Source organism: Leuciscus leuciscus (assembly GCF_965113295.1).
Source record: "Leuciscus leuciscus genome assembly, chromosome: 7".
NCBI lineage: Eukaryota > Metazoa > Chordata > Actinopteri > Cypriniformes > Leuciscidae > Leuciscus > Leuciscus leuciscus.
This window is the reverse complement of record NC_138731.1, coordinates 27,499,655-27,525,526: the sequence shown is the minus strand read 5'-3', so window position 1 is coordinate 27,525,526 and position 25,872 is coordinate 27,499,655. Positions and strand designations below refer to the sequence as shown.

The window sequence follows — 25,872 nt, the reverse complement described above, 5'->3', positions numbered from 1 at the left end:
TGAATTCGCCTTTTCATAAATTAGAGGGTGTTACATCACATGTACGATAGTATCCTACACTACTATTAACATACAGTGAATATTTACTGCCTACCTTCGTCACTCTACTGCCACATACACACCTCTCATAGAGAGGGCTGGGTTTGTGTGAACCCAGCACTATGGTTGGTTTCAATTATTTACATATGCTATTCTGATTGGGTAAAAAGCTTGTCAATCGCTAAGGTGCTGAGCCTACGTAAAAAATGGGCGGGGAAAGGCAGTGGAAGACAGAAAAAAACAAAAACAATCCGCCCGGGCGTCCATCTTGAATACAGTAAGCCAACGGTGACTGACAGCAACGGAGAGTGAAATCGCGATAAATTGAGTTCCGACCGCTCTAAAAAGTCAACCGACTGCGATCACCGGGAAAATACATATTGAAGGATTACATTTAGTGACGTAACTGTCAATTCCGTCTCATTTTTGGCGTCATATTCCCGACGGGGCTGATGAAGTTATTTCGGAGGCTGTACATGCTAAGCTTTATTCAGCCGTCGACATGTCTTAGTTTAAAACGAGTGTTTGTTTTTACTACCCACCTTAGCAGTTCTCGAAAAGCTTTGTGAGGTTGGTAATTGCAGGTTTGAGTCATTAACACCCGAATGGAATGTGGATATAGCGCGTTTGGCCATATTTAAGTCCTTCACTGTCAACTTGAGCTCGCGCGTGCGCTGAATCGTGCGCGTGACCCCGTTTATCTATGATCAGTTGTACTACATATATTATATATATTTTTTTAAATAAGCAAAGTAAGCGTGATGTGGAAATATCGTTTAGGGATGTTAATTCCATTTTTATCCCCGTAAATGTGCATGCATTTAGTGAACTGCCATAGACTTTTCAGGTGGGTGTGATTTAGAGGCATTGCTCTGCTTGAAATATTAGTTAATTTGCATTAATAACAATATTTTATACATATTTTATGGCGGGTTCTATGCATAGGTCGTCCAGTTCTGTTCATTGGAAATGGGAGCTGGCCCATATACTGAAAGATCTTATTGAACGGGCTCGTTTATTCTGAGCGCTCGACAGGGCAACACTGTATAGATAGTATTCGTACGCGTTGGAATTTCCTCGTTATTGATATGGGTTTTCAGGAAAACTGCATGGACAGTCGTAGATCACTTTATTTCGAAAAGCTCGTCTGCTTTAAATGAACTGTCACTAGTGGACACTTTGATGCCGTTTCCCAATCGCTGAATCTGAGGACTATAATCTGCCATTGGATTTGTGCACTGCCATATATCACTGACTCGGTTACATGGATGTGTTTCACTGACTGCTGATCAGTAGTTCGAGGGGAAACTTGAATGCAGAGACTCTTGGATTTTGTAGGACAAGAAAGAAGATTGAAAAATGGGACCTGCAACAAAGCTGGCGTTTGGAGTGTTCCTCATCTCCTGCTCCTCAGGTGGGTATTAATATGTTGTAACAACTCTAAATGCAATATGCATGTACAGAGTGTTCGTTTGTATCATGACATGTCTCTCTCTCTCTCTCTCTCTCTCTCTCTCTCTGTGTGTGTGTGTGTATGTATGTATGTGCCACCGGAGGCTGTTTCTCGTGTTACTCCGCATTGAGATCGAATTCACTGGTTTCTCGTAAAATAGCTACATAACACCATCTGAATATAATCTGAGCATGCACTATACAGGAGCAGCGTTTACTGCCAGGATTGTGCAGATTATTTTCTCAGTGACTGGTCTGACAAGTTTCCAACATGAAGAGCTAGGTGTTCAGTAAAGTTTAGAAAACACAAGTGGTGTATTGAACTAGTGTGTGTTCATATAATATTGACCGATAGCATTGTGCTGGCTGCTGCTCATGCATGCATGCATGTTTTATATGTTGTATGTAAACCCCCTCTACTGGTAGCTCTTATTTTTTTAATTATTCATGGATGAGGACCGTTAAATTTATGTATATTAGTACATGAGAGGTTTAAAAAGGAATAAAATAATTTGATGAGGCCGGCTAGGCCAAAGGTCATATTTGCATGTGAGAACATTAGATAAGATATGGCTGAAGCTACATGAGCATATTTAATGTGCACCTTTATGGTTATATTTATTCAGAAATATATTTAAGGAATAGCAAGGTATACAGGGGATGTTTCTATACAGACTCTGTGTTCATGGTTTGAATTTTGGTTTTATTGAAAAAAGAGGCACAATCTGTGCCTGTACTCTGTGTTCCCACTACATCCCTCATCCTGGATCGCACTTGCCCACACAGCACTGCACTCTTTTGGCTACAGAGACAATTAATCAATACAATGTTATATTTGAGCGCATCGCTTCGGTATTTATATCAGTCTAAAGGCAGAAATATTCATGAGCATCTGGGTAACATAAGAAACTGTATCTTAGGGGTTACATTGCACATGCTCTCTCAGAGGAATCGGTGTAAACTAATGGGATGAGCATATAAACCATTATAGACCTGCTTGTAGTGATATGAGGAACCTTTCACCTGATTGTTGTTTGAATCGTGTTTATGGATTTGTGTTGTATACTTGTGTTACACAACTGAATGCCCATTAGAGTTACTTCAGGATGTTACTGGATGTTTTGTCTGTATTTGGACCATTCTTGCTACTCTTCAGAGACCAATTGAAAAGTTAGATTTGGTGTGCTGCATGTAAGTTTTCACAAAAGTTTTGCCAAGACACAAGTTAATGCCTGCTGAGAGAATCAAGTCTAAGCGCTTGCCCAGTCAAATGTAAATTATGCCTTAAAAGCCACAACTCTTAAAATAAATCACAACTGGCAACATCTGACCAAAAGCACACAGAAAAACGGGAAGCTTAAAGAGTAATTTGTGAATTTATTTAATGAAGATTCTATAGATTTATCAATGCAGAATGACAGAAACAGTGTTTTTTCTAATATAGATATATTTTACATAGTAGGTGCAATGCTGTATCATTTGTTATTGTTATCCGTTTGACAGGATAACATGAATTGTATGATTTTATTTATTTATTTTCAATTTATGAGTACTTTTATGAGTGATCAGATTAAACTATGTGCTCTGGTTGAAATCAAAGCATTAGAGTAAAAAGCTTACGCTTGTAGCTTGAATTGATGCATTACAAATCCACTCATGGTTATGGCATGGTTACATTTTGTAGACAGTTGTAGTAGCTGTTCGCAAACACACTTAATGCATCCATGCCAGTACATGTCAGAAGTATAAAATCACTGGTACCTGTCACCTTAAAGTTGTAGTAAATCTGCAACCAAAAAGTTGCAATAAGACATATTTGTTGTTGTTGTTGTTACTAATAACAACAATAATAATCATTATAACAGTTTAACTTTGTGAGTGGTGGTCACAGTGCCTCAGATCTGATGGATGATGACTAGGGCTGCCCCATAATAGTCGACTAAACGTCAGTTGATGAGAAGAGGCTTAGTCGACCATGATTTTATTAGTTAGTTAGTAACTAGCCGTCACGCAGTCCGTGAGGGACAGATCGTTAACTGCGGTGGTAATATACAGAATAAATAGCCTGCGCAATCACATGCATTTTGTCCTGATAACAGCGGAAACAACTTAGAAGACTCCGTCATTTTTGGTCATACAGATAAGAGTATACATCATTTGAAACTATTCTTATTTGTGTGAACTCACAATAACAACAAAACTTTGCTTATGTAAAATAAAGAAAACAAACAGGATGCGCTTTCTGCCGTCTCGATCTCTGTGAACTGGAGCTCGTCACAAAAATGAACCGAAACTCAGCTTATGGGCTATTTGCCTCAGAAACATTAGGTATCTATAGAAAGCTTGAAATGTCTACTTTTAAATGAATCAATTCAAATAAAAATGTAATTATGTAATCTGTATGAAAGGTGCATTTTTCTCTAAAGGCACTAAACAGTGGACATGGTGAGTCAGCATCTTTGCAACCGACACTGACTCAGAAAACACTAGTTTATCAAATAATTAAACGTACAGTATGGGATTTTTTCTCCACTAGGGGTCGCTAACCTATTTACAATAACAAAGGCGTAGATTGATGACGCAACATTTGCTATGAATTATGGATTTTGTCGTCAACGTCAAGCCGACCGATCTAATAATGTATATGGATTACTGAATACATCGATGCTTTTATCATGACTGTGAGCAGTTCGGGATTGCTAAGAGACAGCTATCAGCTCCAAACGCGATGCGAGTCCCGCGGATATAAAAGGAATATGGACATTTCATTCTACCGAACTACACGCAGAATTACTACTCACAGGTCAGTTTATTAGACAAATTAAACTTGAGAGGTAACGCAGCGCTGTTTCACTTGGTCTAACATTACACTATCACTCTAAACTGCATTTGAATGTGTTGAAATGTATGTGTTAACGTTAGTTTGTCTGTATGAGACTAGCAGTAAGCTAGCTAGATCAACATTAGAATAACATACAGATCATATTCTAACATTGTATCATTGTTGAACTATATAACCTTGATTAGTTTTATGTAAATGTGCTCACCTGTTTAATAAAGTACATGTAGGAGTTGTCGAAGTCTCGGACGTGGAGCTCTCGTTTATATAGTGTCCATGGGAGCTCTCGACATCTCGAAAACACCGCGCTGATATTGATTCTCGGTTTAGTTCTCCTTTTTTATCCAAAGTCTGCTTGCCATGGTCCATAATGTTTGAACGAAACAACAACAGCGTGCAAATAGACATTGCAAACTACACAGTTGTCCGCGTCAGTTTGGTTACTATCAGAGGGCTCTGGTTCATAGCTCTGGTTGCCATGGCAGCACGAGCGGAAACCAGAGACAACACGGATATGACGGCATTGACGGCGACAAAACGGAAATAAAGACACGGTCCGTGTCTTCGAATTTAAATATTAATTTCTCTGGATTTAGAAGTTAATTGGAACTGTCGGGATAATGTAAATACACAACTTTAAAAAAATATATAACATAGATATAGTGATTTTTTTATATTTAAAAAAAAAACCAAAAAAACATATTGTGCCTTTAAAAGGTTTCCTTGCTATTTTTTCAACACATTTATAATCATTACTTTCACATTTATAATCATTACTTTTGCCGATGCTTTCGGCAAGCTATGCGTTCGCTTGAGCGTGGAATAGGCATATTGCACCTATATTAAAGGTTAAGTATTCCCCCCAGTATATTTAAGTAATTGAACGTATGCGTGGAATTAGTCGACTAATGGCTTAGGCCTAAATGAAAAATCTTTAGATGGGGGCAGCCCTAATGATAACATATTTTAAGTGTGAAGTAATGCACTTTATTTTATGATATAATGTTGACCACATAGGCAGCCTATTTCTTAGTTGAACTTCCAAACTTTATTTAAGTGGCTTCTGTTTCCTGTATCTGTTTTTCTTGTAAATATTTACTAGCTATTATAAGTAAATGCCATGGTCAGCTGTTTTTCATGGGACCTTTGATGGAATTGAGTGCCTTGCAAGTTTAACATTTAAAGCAAACAAAAACGTTTGTGTGCCTTTCCAGAATGCATCCTTATTTGACAGTGTGCATTAAAATGACACGCTTATGCACAGCGTTATGTACGCTTGTGAATGTGTTACTGTTTTAGACTAGCTACATACTGACTGGAGTGCAGAATAGAAGTAATGGTGGTAGATAGAATTTATAATTTGAGGGGGGAGTTTAGACTTTTTTTTTTATTATTACTTTATCTCGCCTAAATGTATGCTCACTCATTGCATTTTTACAATGGGGGTAATTTTGTTCTTAAGAATTTACACAACTCAAGGAAGCTTGATTTCAATCTTTGAATTAAATTGAAAAAAGTAGCGCAAATAAATACAATAGAATAAAGATACCAATAAAGAAAAAAGTTTTTGCTTAGGTCTAACACTAGTATTCAGAAATACTACAGAGACTGAATAAAGTAATCAAATGTAAAATAACACTGGGTAGTATTTTAGTCCTGACTAAATTAAATACATAGGCTATTAATCCTGATTCCTTAAAATGAAAGCTATGGTTTGTTGTTTTGACAACCAAATTAATGACAGACACATATGGCTGCTGTCCCTTTAAGAGCTAGTGCACGGATTCTGTTTCATTATACGGTCACGTGCGATTTATGCTTATTTAAGACATAACCGACTGTGTTTAGAGGACACTCACCAGTCACCAAGATCGAAATTGACATAATTTTTGCATGTTTTTGACTGTTAATGCGATATAATCCACGAAAAATAACTTTTGTTACCCGCGAGCTGTTTGTCAGGCGGCTTTACTCTATGTATGTGTGCAGAGAAAAAAACATCTCTCAGACAGCGCGCAAGTACCGAATAGTTTAAAATCGCGTGAATGTTTAAACTGGTAAGACTTAAAAAGACTTGCAAATGGTAAACTTTAGTTACTCATGATGCAATGCTGGCCCGATTATGCAAGTGACAATTCCGTCTATCCCGACTCCCGAAACGCGAGAGTGTATTATCGTCGCCTGCAACGATTACCTTGTTCAACTCAATTTGAGAGACGAGAGATAGAAGACGAAGCAGCGCTGAATCACTCACGCTGTTTGTGAAATTGCGTCTCGCAGACAGTTTTAAAATGACTGATTTGATTTTATAATCTGTGTGGATTAATTTACTAATACAACCTACATGCTAAAGTGAATCAATGTTTGCGGGAATTTCCCGCATTATAAATGGGAGACCTGCGGGAATGATTAAAACTATGCGCAATACCCGCGCCGAAATTCGAGCCCTGCCCGGACAGCTTAGCTGGGGTCATTGTACAGCGACACAACTTCTAAAACAAATCCCCAAAACAAAGATCATTCAGTGTTGTGGATAACATTCATTTACTCCATAAATCCTCTTTTTTACAGCCACAACAGGGTTGCTGATGGGCAAATTGATAAATGTGCGTTTGGATTATACAGTGGCTGGTTTTTGTTGAGAAAAAAAAGAAAAAAAGATTTTCACTCAAAAAGTATGTTTACCATCATCTTACTTGCTTAGTTCTTTTTTGTACGTATGTGGTGTGAATGTACTTGTAGGCTACAAGGCTATTGTTTGTGTAGGTGCAGAAGAAAATAGTCATAAACTGTTGGATGGTCTCTTCCTTTTATAAAAATGTTCTTGCAATTTTTGGAATAATGTGTTACGTTGGTTTACTCTTTACATGGTCATTTGGATTTGCCTAACCCTTTCATACGCAAGTTAAAAGAAAAATTTCAGAACCTGGAAGTGCTGGACTGCGGTTACTACGCGAATAGCATAAGGAGATCTGACACAGAAGAGACAAAATTCTTGAATAAATACATTTTTGTTAATTTTATTATTTTTGGTAACAAAAAGTATTCTCGTCACTGTGGACGCAGATGCTAATGGTTAGTATGACAGCGCTGCTTAATACGAGCCTGCTAATTTTTTTAGGACTCTCTACCGCATTCAGTGACAGTATCAAAAATGGCGATGTCCATAACAATAGGAAGTTTTATCTAGGGGTGGGAATCTCTAGGCACCTCACGATTCGATTCGATTATGATTCAGAGGGCTGCGTTGCGATGCTAAAATGATTATCAATGCATCTTTTTTTGGTTTGTGTGACTACTTGGTACTTTTAAAGCAAAGTATTTATAATGACCCATAAAGAATTTACTTCCAATATATTTTATTATTAAAACAAATGGAAGTGATTTGGCAAGTCAACTGTAAGGTTACATATGCCAGCATATGTCCCGACATTGCAAAGAACCAACAGGAAAAGAAGTGTGTGCCTGTAGCCTACTAGCAGCATACTTGTAGTAAATGAATACAAACTTCAGCATATTCTGAATCTCTAACATAAAATAATGGTCTTCTATCCAACATCCTCCTGTTATGTGCAATGAGCAATATAATCCTTCAGACAAAAAATAAATAATAATAATCAAATAAAATAAAATGTTTGCTTTGGCAAAATCACAAAACAGCTTTCATACAAACAAAATATAGAATGATGTACTAGCAGCTCTCATACAAAAATAATGCTTGTGGACTTACGCATATTCTGAATAATTAGTAACATACAAAGCTGCTCCTATACACAAATATATAATAAAGAGTCTAAGACTTTGAAATTGTTGCTGTGTATACCACAATCAAAAACAGCTTATACAAAAAAAGTAAATGAACATCTGCAGAGAGCACAGTCAAAATGTACATTTTTGTTTGCAACGTATAACGTACGTATAACATCTGTTTACATCATATTGATGTGAAAACTAAACAATACAGAAAGTAGCTCGAGATCATACAAAAATACAAAATAGTCCACAATGAAATTATGCCAATTTTCCATACGTTAGCTTTTAACGAAGAGGGTGCCGTTCGGATTTTGCGCTCAGCCATTATGCGTCTCTGTTATGTGTTCGATTTTTGACGTTTGTGAATTGATTCAGAATCGTCCGCATCGCGATGCATCTAATAATCGATTTTTCCCCCCACCCCTGGTTTTATCACAATTGACAGCGTGTTATTAAATGAACAAATCCAGTCGAGGTGTGAGTTCATCCATCAGATATTTTAAAAGCAAGACAGAAACGACAGAGACAAGGAACCCAAACTCCCATCACCTTTTAATTTCCATGGTGCTTGTCATGTTTGTCACGTGACAAATACTTCATGGAAAGGTATTTTTTCAGTGTTTCATTAATAGAACAAAAACACATTAACTAACAAACACATTCAAAAACAGTACAACCCACTGAAGAGATGTCTATCCCTCTCAGCCTCGCTTTCATTCACATTAAAAATGTGGCGCTAACTAGTCCAATCGAGGCGTGAGTTCATCAATCAAACCATTCATTTAAACAAACCAACAAGGACTTTAAATGCTTAGTAACTTAGGGGTGGGGGAGAAACTCGATTCACATATTAATTGCGATTCTATCTTCTAAAGATTTGAATTGATTCATAAATTTCAAAAATCGATATAAATGTCTGTTAATAACGGAATATTGATGGAACAAAAAAAAGTGCAGCACCCAGACAGTTTAGAGAGTGCATCGGCTTGCAACAGGGGACAAATTAAGCTTATTTGACAACAACAGTTTCATATCAATATTTTAACGAATAGAATAGCCTTAAAGGTGCAGTATGTAAGATTGACAGCTAGCGGTTTGAAATGGGTACTGCAGTTCAAATTCAAAATATTGGAGAGGGTTGTTTCCCCCATTGCCTCCTCCTTAGACTCCACGCTCACGCAGGTTGCCAGATTCAGGACAAGCAACAGGAGCGAGCACAATTGACAATGGAAGGCGAGGAGATAGAATCTGTGATCTCTGACGTAGTTTGTTTTGCTGACTTTCATGACTACAATACGCTGAGTTTTCCGCCAACTGGCAACGGGTGTCGAAATACTATTGGGTGAACTGGCTGTGAGCGAGATCACACAGACCGAAACAAAAACAGACATTCCGACACAGAACGCACATTTCAAAGTAAAATAACTGGCTGTAGCATTGATTTTGGGTGGTGGTGGCGCAATGGATAAGACACATGCCTTTGGTGTGAGAGACCCGGGTTCGAATCCACTGTGAGACACCAATGTGTCCCTGAGCAAGACACTTAACCCCTAGTTGCTCCAGAGGCGTGCGACCTCTGACATATATAGCAATTGTAAGTCGCTTTGGATAAAAGCGTCAGCTAAATGAATAAATGTAAATTTTCAGAGAAACAAGTATGTGAACTTAGCATGTTTCCTAAACATATGAAAACATATTATGGTACTTTTATGCTTTAGTACAGTCAAAAAGTTACATACAGCACCTTTAAATAATGTATATTTACTGGCTGTCCGGCACGGCAAGCTTTTTTGTATTTTTTATACACAAGATGCACGTTCACTGTGGACGCGCAAGTGGGTTATACTGTCCTTGCAATGAGTTGCTTCTTCAAAGCTCGACAGTTAGCTAACAGTCTAAAATTCTCCTGAAGAAAACACAAGGCATAACTTTTCTTGGGTTCCACGAAGACTTTACTTTTCTTATTATACTGTAAAACTGTAACAAAGAGCAAAAGACAAAACAGAAATAAGATCAAACCAATACAGATACCTAAAGTACACAACTTATAGCAACAGAAATGCCGAGTCATAGCTAATAGCTATGCTAACTATCAATTTAGTCATTTGACATGAGAAAACTCCAATAACCCAAAGATATGCCAAGTACAATTACTTTTAACATTTTTTAGTAATATGTACAGTACTTACGGACAAATAGTATCTAAGGCAACAATGTAAAAAGAAAGAAATGCAGCAGGAGAAAACAGCACTGGCGCTCTGCTCTGCAACTAAATTGTTATGGAAATTTACTAAACTAAAGCTACTGCTGCTTGATAGCCAAAAGGGGGTACTGTTGCGCACACAATTATGATGAAAAACCAAACTCTTAATTTACTTTAGAGAGGTCAAAACATGGGTGACGTTGTAAGAAACGATACCTGCTTGTAAAAGCGAATTAACATATCCTGTATCTGATGCTAAATCACTAAATATTGAGAATGCAACAGCACGTATTATATTTTTCTAACTTCAAACAATCGGCCACTGATCAGAACCAGCTGATATTCACATATTTTAATGATGCAAAGATGCGCACATGCTCATGCCGTGAGAGCAATGACAGTGTCTGTCTTCAGGGGGCTTGAGTATATTAATAATGCGGTTACAAAGATGTGTACAATTTAGGGAATGTTTACACAATACTGTTTTCAACTGAAAACTTTTTATGCATTTTGGCCGTTCATTTACACAACAATCGCGTTTTGGGGGCTTTTGAAAACGGGTTTCAAAGTGCAAGGTTTGCTGTGTAAACGACAAAAATGTGAATTTGTGAAAACGGTGACGTCATGCACATGCGTATTATTACGTATTTACAGGGTGTATCTTGACAAAGTGACATCGCCAACTACTGACCTGACATGCATACAGCCTTTTTAATCATTTTCACTGATCCGTGTGAACGGGGATAGTTTTGACAACATTGTCATCTGTTTGTAGTACATTGATGTCGTGTAAACATGTCATTTAAACTACCTTACTAAATAACTGCACTGACAGTAGCTGCTGTTCAGTTTGCATACTGCTGCTCTCCTTCTACTCGCTTCACTCTCTTCCTCTCTTCATTAAAGCTTCAGGTAAAGGGTTGCCAGATATCACAAAAAAGCAAAACAAACCCCTTAACTCAAAATAATAAACAGACATGGCAAAAACTGTACCAGAGGAAAAAAATAATCCAATAATACCAATATCCTATAATACCAATATCCTAAAAAATGAAAAGGCAGGAAATAATTTATTTATAGCATAAATGATGCAGGAAATAATTCATAATTTATTATGAATTAAATAGTTAAATATAAAATATTTAGATATTATACATTTATGAAGTAAAACAATAACATGAGATTGAAAAATAATAATTCAACAAAACTTTAATTAAAGCAATACTCGAGTTACTCGACTACTCGTGGTTCATGCTACTGTAAATGACAAGACATGAAATAGCTAACGTTAGATCTTATCAATAAACATTTATTAATTCATAGCCTAATGCAACAATTACATAAGCAAACTCTCAAAACATTATAATTATGACATTTCATTTTTAAATTTTCATGTAACAGTCTCAAGCCAAATAAATAGCCGTTCTTGCCTTTCATTTCAGACGTCTGCTTCTAGGGGCCGTTCACATATCGCGTCTTTTTCACGCTCAAGGTTGTTATTTCAAATGTAGGCGCGCGGCGAGTGCGCTCATAATGGAAGCAACGTGGTTCGCTAGCTTTTCCAGGCGGCGAGATGAAAACATATCAACTTTTCAGAATGCCTCAAGCGCACCGCAGGTCATGTGACAAAAAACAATCAGCTTCGACCTTTCCGTAACTTCATCGAAAGCTCGGCTGAACAGCTGATCGTAGCTGTACAGCGAGGCAGTTAATGGTTGCATAGCAACGACAGACGCCATGGGAGCGCAAGCGCTTAGGAGACAGCGGCACGGCCGCGCTTTCCACACGTTTTTAGACGCAACATGTGAACGGCCTCTTGCAGAGTTGGCCAATTACAATATTTTTGTCATCCTTGATGAAATACTTCCACACATCTGACGTGTGGTGTCTGTTGGTGATGTTCACCATTTTTTTTTATATTGTTTTTTTGGTGATTTTCCTTATATTGTGACAGGACAGTAGAGAGATGACAGGAAATGAGGTGAGAGAGAGACGGGGGATGGGATCGGGAAAGGTCCACGAGCCGGGACTCGAACTCGGGCCACCCGAGCGCAAAGGCGCTACATGTCGGCGCACTGACCACGAGGCCATTGGCGCCGACGATGTTCACCATTTTTAATTCATTTATGGTTAATGGACGCTCGAGTAGTCGATTGTTTCCGACAGCGTTGTTTCCGATCTATCGACTACTCGACTAGTCTATGCAAGCCCTACCTACTAACCGAGTGGGGAGAGTAGGCCTACGTTTGAGTACTTGTCCAGTGCAGTTTCGTTCATTCAGCGCGGGTTTGTCGAGAATGCGGTCGAGAGTCCTGAAAATGTGCAGGTGTCAGTTTGGAATGGAATTGTCACGCTCGTAAAAAAACTAAACGGTGTATGAACGTATTAGGTCTGTGAATTGTATGTGTTTTAGTGCTTTTATTGTGTATGATCTGTTATCAATTATGATCTTCACCAAATTGGTTTCTAAATCAAAAATGAGAAACTTTAGTTCTACCTTTGGTTTTCCACCAAAATAAAAGCCCTATGGTTTGAAACATTTGAATCACATAGGCTACTGTAATTTTACTGCTGTTCTATACAATTATTCTTAATAATAATAATATTATACTTATTCTTATTATTAAATATGTGATCTCTTATTTTACAGTGCAATATGGGGTGGTTCAGCTTTTTCTTGTTCTTTTCCTTTTTCTTTGCTCAAATATCCTGGTTTACTGTGGGCACACTGTGTACATCATGTATGCATTCTTGTAGCATTAGGAAGAAAACATACAAAATAAGCAGTTGTTACAACTTCTGCCTTACTGTGCTTGACCTTAGTCTTCCGTAGTTGGTTTATCTCAGTAAAGTATCTTTACCCAGATGTAATCAGTGTTCTCGGCTGCACCATGTTTCTTTAATGCCAGTCGGATGGATGTTTTCATCCCAGTATCAAATGTCTGTATGAACCCATGTGCTGTGCAGTTTGTCGCACTTATAAAACAATTCTCATTCACCCCGTTAAGTAAAGTCACAGCGCTAATATTCAAACAGATGGACTACAAAAGAAGAATGGACTTTCCGTTTGCAGGAAGAGAGTTTAAAAATGGAAAGTCTTTCGTTTAAAGTTATTTTTATTGATCCATGCAATCTTGATGATACAAACACATTAGAATTTGATTCTTCCCTCTCTTTTTTTTCACCTAAAGCGCTAATGTGTGATTGATAGCTTGACCTTGTGTTGCTTTGCAGTGTATTTTGATCCTCGCCAACTGGACTTCCATGACATAGGCAGGTTGCAGCCACTGTTGCCCAAGATGCAGATGCCCCTGTGAATAATTTACAACCACGGTTGACCACTGCTGACGGAAGGGCTATTTGAAATCAAATGTGCTGCCTTTGTCCTCTAACAGTCTGCTTTGACCCGTGCCATAGTTTTCTTGTTTTTTTGTTGACAGACAGTAAAATCATGATCGAGTAAATATATATCAACCCATCAGTTTCTCACTGTAACAGCAGACATGTTTAGGGCTTTTAGCGTTAAAAATCTGCTTGGCCTAAATATTCTGTATATGAATGGTTTTTCAAAGGATAGCAGATTAAACCTGTCATCTCTCAATGTGTTTGCAACCTCTGAACAAGATTTCCAAGTGTTTTCAAACATTTTTGTTTGAACTTTCAGTGCGACATAAAGTCTAGTTGCTTCCTGACAGCTAGGCACTGAAACAAAGGCTGATCCAGTTTGTTTTTTTGAGTGTGATCGTTCATGTCATGTCATGAGCTTTCAGACAGTCCTTTGGTGGTGGAGGGGAATCAAAGCAGATTAAAGGGATTTGCAGCAAAAAGTATGTTAAACATGATTGACAGCTGATTGACTTGAATGCAAAAAATTTATATATTGGCAGATTAGTGGTGTCCGGATCTATTCCCTTATTCAAAAAAATAAAATAAAAGTTACATTGTAATGATGAAAAATAAAAAGTTTCAAAAGCCTGAAATCCTTGACAAAAAAGTTAAGCTGTTTATATATCTATATATATATTAGGGCTGCAACAACTAATCGATAATAAACGGAGCAATTCCGGTAGGGTCCCCCCGAATGAAAATCATCGACAACGAAAATGTCATTATCGATTAGTCGCGTCTGCCCACCGTGCACTGAAAACTTCCGCCACTCACGCGATTCACGTGAGTATTTCCATTTTGCATGAATGCTCGTCCTGACAGTCTGTGTATTTGTAATTCAAGTATTTTATGAGAGTGGTAACTGTAAATAAATGTAAGACGTTTTTAACATTTACAGCATAAAGAAATTACAGTAACAGGGATGAATACCAGTACAGTAGTAACAGTGTTCCTGCATTTAATACTTAGTTTGTGTTTTTATTTTTATTTATTATATTTATTGTTATCTTTAATGATTAATGACTGATATGATTTAAACTGTTCTTTTGCTTTATAGCTCTTTTATACATAGCATAGATATAGATATAGGGCCTATTTACTATGTTTTCATAGCAATCAGTTGGCAAATTTGTTTGAAGGTTAGCTTTGGCCAGGATGTGGAATTGTTTTTTGTTTTTTTTGTTTGTTTGTTTTTTAAGAAAAATTGGGCTTTTTAATCCAATTAATCAAAGAAATAATCGGCCAACTAAGCAATTATACGGCTGTCACTTTTGTGAAAAAATCCTGTTCAATTTTTGAGACTTAAGTGTTCATTGAATCGATTGTAAAATCGATTTTCCATATAAAGACCTTCGCCAAATATAGGCCAATCCACGGACAACTAACAGGCATGAGGACGAACGTAAAGAGGGCGCTTGAGAGGCACAAGTCAGCAACATTTCTGATGATTAATTGGCGTGAAGTTTCGTGCACAATGACAAGCAGGAGTGCAACATTCTCAAAAAACAATAAGCAGAGTGGACTGCCATAACATCAATGAAAAACATTACTGCAGGCTTCAACATGGCTGTGTTTACAATTAGAAATGTCAAAGAAATTTCGCCTATGTCAGCGATTGTAGCCCATGAAAAGAGGTTGAAAATAAAACTGAAAATTCACTGAAGGACTAGCCTACATTGAACGTGAAGTTCGTGTAGGATAAACACGCAGGGCCGCTTCATTCTCCAACTCAGACAGTGGACTAGAATCATCTGTTGCAGTCTACAACAGGGCTGCATTTATGATTTAGTATCTCCTAAATTATTTTACGTTAACTGTTCAAAAATGAATGTGATATGGGTAGTCACGATTGAACAGTTTGCATACCACTTTGTCCTCCTTCATAGTTTGATCTACAGTCCAAAACCCGAAGTGCTTCCATATCGAACTCCTCAAGTTATTAGGGGTTATCACTCGTCTCTCATGTCGAACAGATTGATCGCCGTTGTTGTCCTCCATTTGTTTGGCAAAACACCAGCAGCAGCCGATTGAAACTATGCGCGTAAAATTGGTGGGAATTTTCTTTTTAGCTTTCGCAATGCCTACTGCACTTTCGGAATTCTTCGTTTTCTTTTTCTGCTTGTTTGTGAGTTTTGTTACATCTATCTTTTTTATTTGTTTAATTCGTTTAAAATTAATAGTGTAGGCCTACATATTTGGTTAAAATCAATTCCCTATTTTTGTTTTCGAATCTTGTGTTGGTTGGTCCGATCGATTGTGCAATCGATTTTCGAACGTAAAGTGACAGCCCTAATCGATGATCAAAATAATCGTTAGTTGCTGCTCTTATATGTGTATATATTTATAAAGAAGTATTAAAGCAATTTAGTTTAAAAAAATTTATAATCCTAACAGTCATTTCTACTGTGTAGCTCCTGAAGGAATCTTGAGTAACATGTTTGTAAGGGAGGCTAGTATGCAAATGACCTGAACTGGAAGCTATGCAACCTGTTTTACAGAATACAGAACTCAAATTGTTTTGTTGTTTGTTTGTTTTTTGTGACAAATATATATAAGGAAATATCACTGAGAGGAACCTTGTAGACTTTCTTGACTGTTTTTCAAGGTCTATTCATTTCTTAATGTCAAATAGCCTAATTTGACCTTTTTAATTGTATGACCCCCATTCATGATATTCATGATTCAGAAATCATTGTTTGAGAAACATGTATATATATATTTAAATATTAAATGAGTGTACATTCAGCTTTATCTTTTTATTCCCAGGAACTAAATATGACTCACTATTTTCTTTTTTTAAATTGCAGATAAAATCATTTTGGGTCTGATGACTTGCTTGTTGAATCTGGGAGGAGTTTAGGTTTAAAATGTGCAACAATTCCTCAAATATTTGCTTCATTCTATTAGTATCCGGGTTTGAACATTTCTTGGAAGCAACTTTAGAGACATGAATGCCAGGAAGTGCGTTTGTAATGGTAAAGTGCAAGGTCTCACACTGCCGAGAGGGCTTTTGTCTGAGCTTCTCAATAGTAGTACAGCCTAAGATGCCCAATTATGCAGCACGTTCTTGAAAGCACATTTATTGTTGTTCTGTTTATTTGAGAGAGTTTATAACTAAGGTTCAGCATTTAGATACAACATTTGAATATTTATTTATGCATTATATTCATACATTTATATTCAACTTAGTTCTATAAAGGTTTGGTGGACTGTTGAAAACTGGCTTACAGTGGACACAGACTAATTCAGTGTTCACAGCGGCAGTGCAAATCAGTTTTTGAATATCTCAGTCAAATGATTATTTGAATGTGGTCAGAACAGCACAAATAAAGTGTTTGGTATCAGATTTCCTAGCTCACATTAATAGATGGTTTAAAGGTCAGATATTTCTAGAGATAGCTAAATTATTTGTTGTTTATTTGCTCTATTACGGGCCAAACTGACCGTACACAAAAATTTCTGTAGCCATTTGAAATTAGATGCAACCACTCCATTTTAATCAATCCAAACAAAAATGTAGTGTGAGCAGTTGATTTTTATTTCAATTAGATTGTATAATTTCAAGATTGAAAGCAAAAACAACATGGTCTGACTTTAGCTTTAGCTTTTAAATTATGCTACACAAAACAACTGCACAAAGCAAAAACAGCAGACGGACTGAATGAAAATGCAAATTCACTCTCTCCCAGTTTGGTGGCGCTTATGGAACAGCAGCAATATAGCGTTTCTTAGGTTACCACTGTACACAAAGCAGTAAACACTACCGCTGTAAACACTAATACGCATTTATACGGAGGGAAGAGGAAAAGATCATTCCATCAACTTTTCTGAAAGCAGTCAGTTCCCTTCAAAGATACATTCATATAAACCCACACCCCCAATTCAATATTTATATTTTTCTTCCAATATTTCAAGCATCGCGAACAGTGAGTTTGCTGTGCCTGGTACAGTATTTGCTCTGTCTTCACAACCCTCTACAATGAGAGTAAATAGGTGACTAACGAATGTCTAATATAGCCACTGGCTAGTAAATTGTTAGATTTCACTCGCCAGTGTTGGAGTTAGAGGCTAAGTTTAGCACAGATATATTTTCACTCGCATTCATCTTGAACATTCTGACTGAGCGCTTAAGAGAGTTTTGCTCTCTGTCTTTGAAGCGCACTATTGTAATTTATCTCAATGGCAGCACATTTGACGCACCATAAACTGTAGTGTGAAGGCGCTTGGGCCCTGTTTACTCTTGTCATGAAGCTGCATCTTAAGTAATTGGATAGCTATCTGATTGCAATTCAATTGTCCTAGACCACATAAAAGCACTTCTGTGTGTTTACATGGACGATTTTATGTGTTTTAAACCAATAAATCTGATTACTCAACTCACTTTTTAATGGCAAATGTAATGAGGCCCCTTGGTGTCCGATTCAGTACATTAGTACATCTAGACGCTATGTGTCTTTTCCTGCACACAGGTATGGTAGTTGAGTACTGATGTCTGCATCGTTACTAAAGGAACTAATTGGCATGACTGAAAATAAGCATTCAGATTCAGTCTGATCACATGCAAATGTGTGGGCAGTCAGTCTTATAGATCACATTTAGAAAAACAAATAGCCATTTAGGATTTAAGATGTGCAGTTTATTTGTTCCAGTGGTAGTTTAAAATGGTTCATAATTCTTTCTAATGCTCCATGGACCGACAGCTAAGAATGAAAATTTGACAGAAAATAGAAAATAACATACTTCCCTGTATCAAGTGTTTACATGTCCTATCAAATTGTTTAGAAAAAGTTTAAACCACCCCTTACAATCCGAATAAAATTTTCATCAGATTTGGCCAATTCATTCCAGTTGACGTGGTTCCGGTGACTTTTTTTATTCCAACTGTGCTACTTGTCTGATTACAAGCAGATTATTAGGGTCCATGTAAACCCAGTTAGTGTCTGATAGGACAGTCGGTGTGTAGTCTCGCTCTCAGTGAGATTAATTTGTCACAGCACAACAAGTTTAAAACAGAAAAGTGTTTATGTACAATACAGTAATGTTTCACATTCTGCACTTCTAGGTCACTTATCATATAATCAAATTTGTGACTTTGATCATGTGAATCTTTGTATGGATGGTCAGATGTTGTTCTTCCATTGAAAGACAATATGCTCTTTGGATCTTCCCTAATCATTTTTCAGTTCAATTTAAAATTGTTATGCTGGTTATATAATAAATTTGTAATAAGGTACAAACATTATTTGGTCACACTTTAGATTAGGGTCCAATTCTCACTATTAACTAGCTATTAACTGTGACTTTTGCCTCAAACTGCTAATTACTGCTTATTAATAGTTATATATAGTTATAATTATAATAGTTAATAGTTAAAAGCACATAAACAGTACTAGGGCTGGGTATCGATTCAGATGTTACAATTCAATTCGATTCGATTCTCGATTCGATTTTCGATTTCGATTCTAAATTCGATTTTGATTCCACTCAATGAATATAGATTTAATACAAATCCTATATTTATATATTTAAAAAAAGAACAGTGAACATAAGTTTACAAGTGGTTAATTAATAAAAAGAAATTAAGAGCTACAAACCTGTATATTAAACTTTTTTATTTTAGGTACACTTGGGTACATGAAAACAAAACCCAACTCTATACTTCAAATGCATACAATGAATAGACAGGATTTTGATGCAAGATGAAAAATGTATGCTGAAAATTGGACAAGTCAGAACAGTCGCATGCCTTGATCAAACAGGTTAACAATCCTCACATAAACCCATTTAAAAAAAATTGTTTAATGTCTAACAGGTAGGACATATACAGAAATTTAATAAAGTTATCAAACAGTCTGCGATGCATTAATTATAAAGTATACATAGACTAATCCTTATTAAAATTACAAAAGTTATTTAGTCAAGAGCAGTGAGTGTTTTTCTCTTTTCCCTTTGTTCTTTGATTAACTTTAATGACAGAGATAATTAGTGGCTACTGTGTACTGTCCCTTTAAGACCAGCCGCTGCTGACAGAGACGCGGATCTCACACGTGCCTCATTCTTTCACGAGTCACAACTCTTCACGTTCATCATAAGACTGCTCTTATGTTATGAAGATACTTGACAAAAAGACATTTTTGCATAATTGTGTGTGTTATTGTTCGTTCAAGCGCGAAAGAGAACTGTGTTCTGTGCTGTCTTGTGCGCACGCACTAATCAGCGCGAGTCTTTCTGTGTGTCACAGTCAGGACATTCACAGGCAGCGAGCTCTTTTTTGTCTTGTCACGCGTGAATGGTTTAAAAACATTTGCATGAATAAGAGCGGGATCATGTGACACTAGCCAAAGGATGACAACAATTAACAGATGCTACGTTAATTGCGTTAACAGCCCAAATTTGTTTATTTCATATAAAATCACAGCATTTTGCGTCATATAATTGCGTAGGCTTGACATCGCGATTGCGATATGATTAATCGTGCAGCACTAGTTGAGGTTATTTTATGATTAAGATCAAAACAAACATAAAATCTCACAGCATTAGCTATAAAATTGAGTTTGCAAGCCTATGAACAGTGGAGGAAATCTAATACTGGCTTTTGGGTAATAGATGAATAAATATGGAAAAAAATTGATTCGTGGCGTTTGAGAATCGTTTTTGAATCGACCACATTTGAAAAATCTATTTTTTTTTGCCCAGCCCTAAACATTACCTGAGATTTTCATTGCCACACTTTGTGTTTGTTGTTCCAGCCACGACGTTGCAGAAAAATAGAAACTGTTTCTAAAATAGAATTGTCACGTGTCGCCGTCGCGGCTGGTTAGGACAAAATATCTGATTAACATGGAAAAGATACACGTCGCGTGCAGTAGTGTTGTCACGATACTAGAATTTCTAACTTCGATACGATACCTTGAAAAATATCGATATTCGATACCATTTTCGATACCACGGAGAAAAAAACTGCCACAATATTAAGTTTTTTTTTTAATTATTTAAAGCTAAATATAACAAGTCTAGAACATGACAATGAGGGATATTTTACATGAACAAAAATGTCCTGAAGTAGTGCACTTGTTCAAAAGCATTAATGCTGGTTAATACATTAACGTTATTTGATGAACAGATTTAAACGCAAACGTGTGTGCATTACACGCGAAAACAATGCTATTAGTGCTTTTAACAATACAGATTGTGTCAAAGCACTTAACAGTATCAAATTGGAGGATAGAGTGTCAGTAATGTATAATAATAAGATAAAACATTACATTTTCAGTTAAAGGCATTGCATTATTGAATTTAAAGATGTCATTCAATAGCTCAGTTTAGTTTAATTAGTATCTGTGTAATCAAATTGATGATAAGATATGAAGGCAAATTGCAGAATTAAATAAAAAAAATTGAATAAAGTTAAATAAGCACAAGTTAATTTACATTTGACCACAGTTAAAATATTTAACGTTACTTGTCTAAGATTTCTCAGTCAGATTATATTAACTTTAAGAATTACGGTGAAAAAAACGAGACAACACACACTCATATCAACAACAATACTAGGCCATCTTGGTTAATGTTTCAGAAATGTTCAAATGAGAAGAGTTACCAACCTCTCGAAATTATTTATATAGATCCCGGTGTCGGTCTTTCAGGTGCTTTGCTATATTAGGCCCCGATCACACCTATTGACCTAACGCATTTTTCAGGTTCGAAAACGCGAGGCACACAGCTGCACTTACCATCACACAGAACGAGCCGTGCGCTGCGTTTGTTATGTTGCTCGGCAACCACTGAAACCGCTGTCCTGTCAGTCAAGTACACGTCAAATCAGCCTTTTATTAACTTTATTTACTTTCTGTTAACATTGTGGTAGTTAACGCGAGAGCACCACAAGTTTATCCTCCATCATCGCACTCTCCAGGCGTTCAAGCAACTAGCTTTCATCATTAAAACGGAAGACCCGCGAGGCGCAGTAGGCGAATAAACAGCGCGCAGAACTCTCGCTGGAAACCAGTTTAAAATAGCGCCTCTCACTGTAAAAAAACGCGTCAGGTGTGATCGGCCCCATTTACTTCACTTTTGCTATTTAACCAGAGCGAATGAGACGGTGCGCGTGTGGTGTTTGTCAACGCGCCTTTGGAGAGAAGTGAAAGTGACAGCTCGGCTAGTATCGATACTTCAGGAAATTAGTATTGGTACCGTTCAGATATTTCAGTATCGATATTTATCGAAATATCGATATTTTTGACAACACTAGCGTGCAGTTAGGACACGGTGTAAGGATATAGAATATGGTCATGTAGAATAAGGCATTAATATGTGCTTTATAAGTACTAATAAGCAGCTAGTTAATTGTGAGAACTGGACCGTAAACTAAAGTGTTAACCCATAAAAAATTTAAAATAGAAGCATGTTCAATATTGGTCTCAGACATTACATCCCTATAGCATGTACATTACAAATGTTCATGAGTTAAAATGTACATGAATGCATTGGTATGTATAAAGTATAATCTCTATCTGTCCATGGCTCCATGCTAAGAGTTTAAAAATGTCAGAGATGGAAAATGCAAGCTTGAGAAGCACCAAACATGCCATCAGCAACCCACTTCTTCTACTAGTCAAAACCTTTCAAAAGACGTTGCAGCTTGTTTTTAATGTACAGGCAAAGTGTTGGTCATCAAGTTTATTTTGTGTAGGAAACCACCATACATGATCCATTATTAACATCATGGCATGTGGTCTTTTCACTCATACCGTTGGCTGTCATTCATTGGCCGTGTTCAGGGTGTTTTTAAGCTTCTTCCACCAGCTCCATATATTTACAGTGCACTCTGCCATTTTACCTCGTGTAACCCTGCTGACTCAGAGGAGTCTGTGTATCCCAGCGTCTCATATTAAAAACCGAGAGCAGCTCAGCGGAGGGGCAAGGGCTGTTGTCAGGAAGAGCAGTCGTAGAATATAGGTCAAAGATTTATTGAGCCATCTACTTGTTAGTGGACAGGGCAGGTGAGTAATTCCCTTATGTTGGCCACTTGTAATTAGTTTTTAATTTATTCTAGATGTTTCCTAACAGATGCTCAAGGCATTGGAGCAATTTGTGGTGCTCCTTTTGTCATTTAAGATGAGTAGGCTAAATGTGATTCGTCCTCTGTTGATCATTGTGCGTCTTGTGCACCGTCGTTCTTCTCTGCCTTGATGTGGATGTGACCGTAATTCCAGAAGATTTCCTCCTAATCCCAATAATGGTAACTTGTGTCTCTGGAACAAATCCTGAGGATTTATCCCCACTGAATGGCAATTAGCAGATTAATTCCCACCACAAAAAAAGTACTCCTATGTTTCCTTCAGGATATTGTTTTTGTTGTGTGATAAACTGTAACAATACCAATTTTTTCCAACAAATTATTATTGATTTGTATTATTAAAAGACTTTTCATTAAAACAAAACCTGTTGCAGATATGTTTAACTATACTTTGTCATAAACACACAGTGAGCTTTCTGTGATTTTGCATGTATTCACATAGATACGCTACTGTTCAAAATAATGTTTGAGGAGGGTACGATTTTTTTTCATGTTTTTGAAAGAAATCTCTATGCTCACCAAGGCTGGATTTACTTGACCAAAAATACAGTAAAAACAGTAATATTGTGAAATTGTATTACACTTTAAAGAAATGTTTTCTATTTTAATACATTTTCAAATGTAATTTATTCTTGTGATGGCAAAGCTTAATTTTAAGCATCAATATCTTCAGTGTCTCACATCTCCCATGATCCTTTTGAAATCATTCTAATATGCTGATTTGGTGCTCAAGAAACTTTTATTATTATCAGCTAATGATAACGGTAAATCACAATATAGTTGTTTTTGCTTTTTAAAAGATTTTTATTATATCAACATTTTTGTTACCATTGATATTTCATAATTCACAAAACAACTAATAATATAAGTAGTAATAACTCAAGCTCACTGAAGACAAGTAAAAAGTGATAAAGAAAGAAAAAGAAACTATTTACAATATAACATGCATAGGAAAACAAACTACAATTGAACAAAGACACAAATTAAATAGACCTATATGAAAAAACTTCAAGGACTAGAATTAAGTAATAAACTGTATAAAGTAATAAAATGTATTAAAAAAACTGCATAGTCTTCACCATGTAAATTAAATATACATTTATTCTTATTAAAGTTACAAAATGATTCAGTCAAGAGCAGTGAGTATTTTTCTCTTTTTTGTTGTTTGATTAACATTAATAACGACAGCGGGTAAATTTGGATGCTGTCACTTTAAAACCGACTGCACTGATCCAATATACTTGTGCGTTTTCTTAAGTGAATTGTTTACGTTCACTTAAGACATAAATGGCTGTGTTTACTTGCAAAGACATGATCACTTTGATACATAAGTATGTGTATTTAACTGTTCAAGCCCAATTAGTTGGCAAAAAGCACTCAGTTCAGTTCTCACGCGCTTAATGAGCAGCGGCTTCATGTGCGCACGCTTCACAGTCAGCGCTGAGAAACAGTCTCTGCGTGCGCATACAGCAAAATGAGTGGTCTTTCGCTGCTAATTGAACTTCAGTGGTTTAAAATCACTTGTTTTCACATGCAAACGATAAGCTTTCGTGACCGTGTAGCACAGCAACGTCAGCGGAACAGCGATAGAGACGATAGTCGAAAACATCTACCGGTTGACAGATTTCTACAGGTTAATCGTGTCTGCTGGTATACCGCCCACCCCTACTTGTATGTAGTTGTGAAATGCACTTACTTAATGATTAATTGTTTTTACTGTAAGAAGTGGTAGCCTATGTATTTTTGGAGCATACTAAAGTGCAGTTTGTGACATTTGAAGAATGTTCTTGTAATCGCTTTATTGCTGTGTTTTTATGCACAATGTGTTCCATTCAAATGTATCCAGCAAGGTGCTGCCACTAAACCTGTGCTACCAGTCCTCAAATACTTGGCCCAAAGCATAAACTGTTCCTTGTGGCACAATATGTGAACATCAGCTCAAGCCAAATGTTCACCAATGTTCCCATAGATGCAAGATTGCCGCCAAACTAGTGCTTCTAACACTTGACTTCCTGTTCTATTCTATTCTGTTACGCTCCGTCTAAATGTTTTTGAGTGCAAGAATGCATCTTATGTAAACGTCCAGACAGAGACTTAGTCGTGCGAGCTTGCACAACCTGCACGAGATCCCAGGTGTCTTTGATCAGGATTAGCAAGTAAAGAATTAGATTAGAATCTCAATCCACTATTTGCTCTTTATTTTGTTCATGAAATCCTCTGGATTTTTGTCTTGTGTGTTAAGTGATGGTGATGACATGGGTTGTGTTTTGGGTAATTTCTTAACACTCATCACATCATATTCAAGCACGATCTGAGTTGCGGTTGTTTTAGGAAAAAGTAAACGCCACATCCTTTTTCAAAGTGGCCCTTCTGTGTTAATCACACTCACTACCTTACATTTGCTTTTGTTTTTTTGGTTAACCACAATGTTTTGCTTTAACACAGTGTTTCGCTTTCTTTTTTTAACCATATGGTAACTCATGAGTAGCTTCTGAAAAAATAAAAAATCCCATTTGTGGATTTCACTTTTTTGGGTTATTTTAAAACAGTTGTGTGTCGGTTATTTTCCTCCAATGCCTGTCATCTTTAATTGATTTTCAGCTGCTTATCAGTGACGGACTGATGGTTGGGGTTTGAGCTTTACACTTTGGGTTGTGGTTAAAGTCTTCTGAGAGATCAGTACAGCAGGTGTCTGTTTCCACTGCAGGCAGTCCATGTCTTAACCAGCTTCCCCTGTGTTTTTTTTTCCAGGTGCCATTCTCGGCCGCTCAGAGACACAAGAGTGTGTCTTTTACAACTACAGCCCCAGCTTGGAGAACCGAGGAAACCGCAGCGGTATTGAGTCTTGCGTGGGAGAAAAGGACAAGAGGCTTCATTGCTTCGCGACTTGGCGAAATGTGTCAGGATCAGTTGAAATAGTAAAGCAAGGCTGCTGGCTTGATGATGTCAACTGCTATGACAGGTAATCATTTTGAGACAAATTTAAATGAAAGAGACATTGACTTGTGCTTCAGTAATGAATCTTGTATGATTATTCAGTGCTCGCTCTGAATGATTTGTTCAAATGGTTCAAACTGATAACCCAGCAGTTTGTGAGGCTTTTTGACTGGTAGCCTCCGT

The 25,872-nt window shown here is 36.9% G+C and overlaps 1 protein-coding gene across 3 annotated transcripts in view; it reads left to right on the top strand.

Annotated features, from left to right (window-relative positions):
- Window positions 1-269: 269 nt before the first annotated feature.
- The window catches only part of acvr2aa (activin A receptor type 2Aa), a 62,028-nt gene continuing 36,425 nt past the window's right edge, over window positions 270-25,872 (top strand). For all 3 annotated transcript variants that reach the window (XR_014207785.1, XM_082176388.1, XM_082176387.1), the window contains exons 1-2: window positions 270-1,453; window positions 25,504-25,714. Coding sequence is in view for 2 of the 3 variants with exons in the window: in XM_082176388.1 (XP_082032514.1) it covers window positions 1,399-1,453; window positions 25,504-25,714 (266 nt within the window). In the remaining variant the exon portion in view is untranslated. The remainder of the gene's footprint in view (window positions 1,454-25,503; window positions 25,715-25,872) is intronic.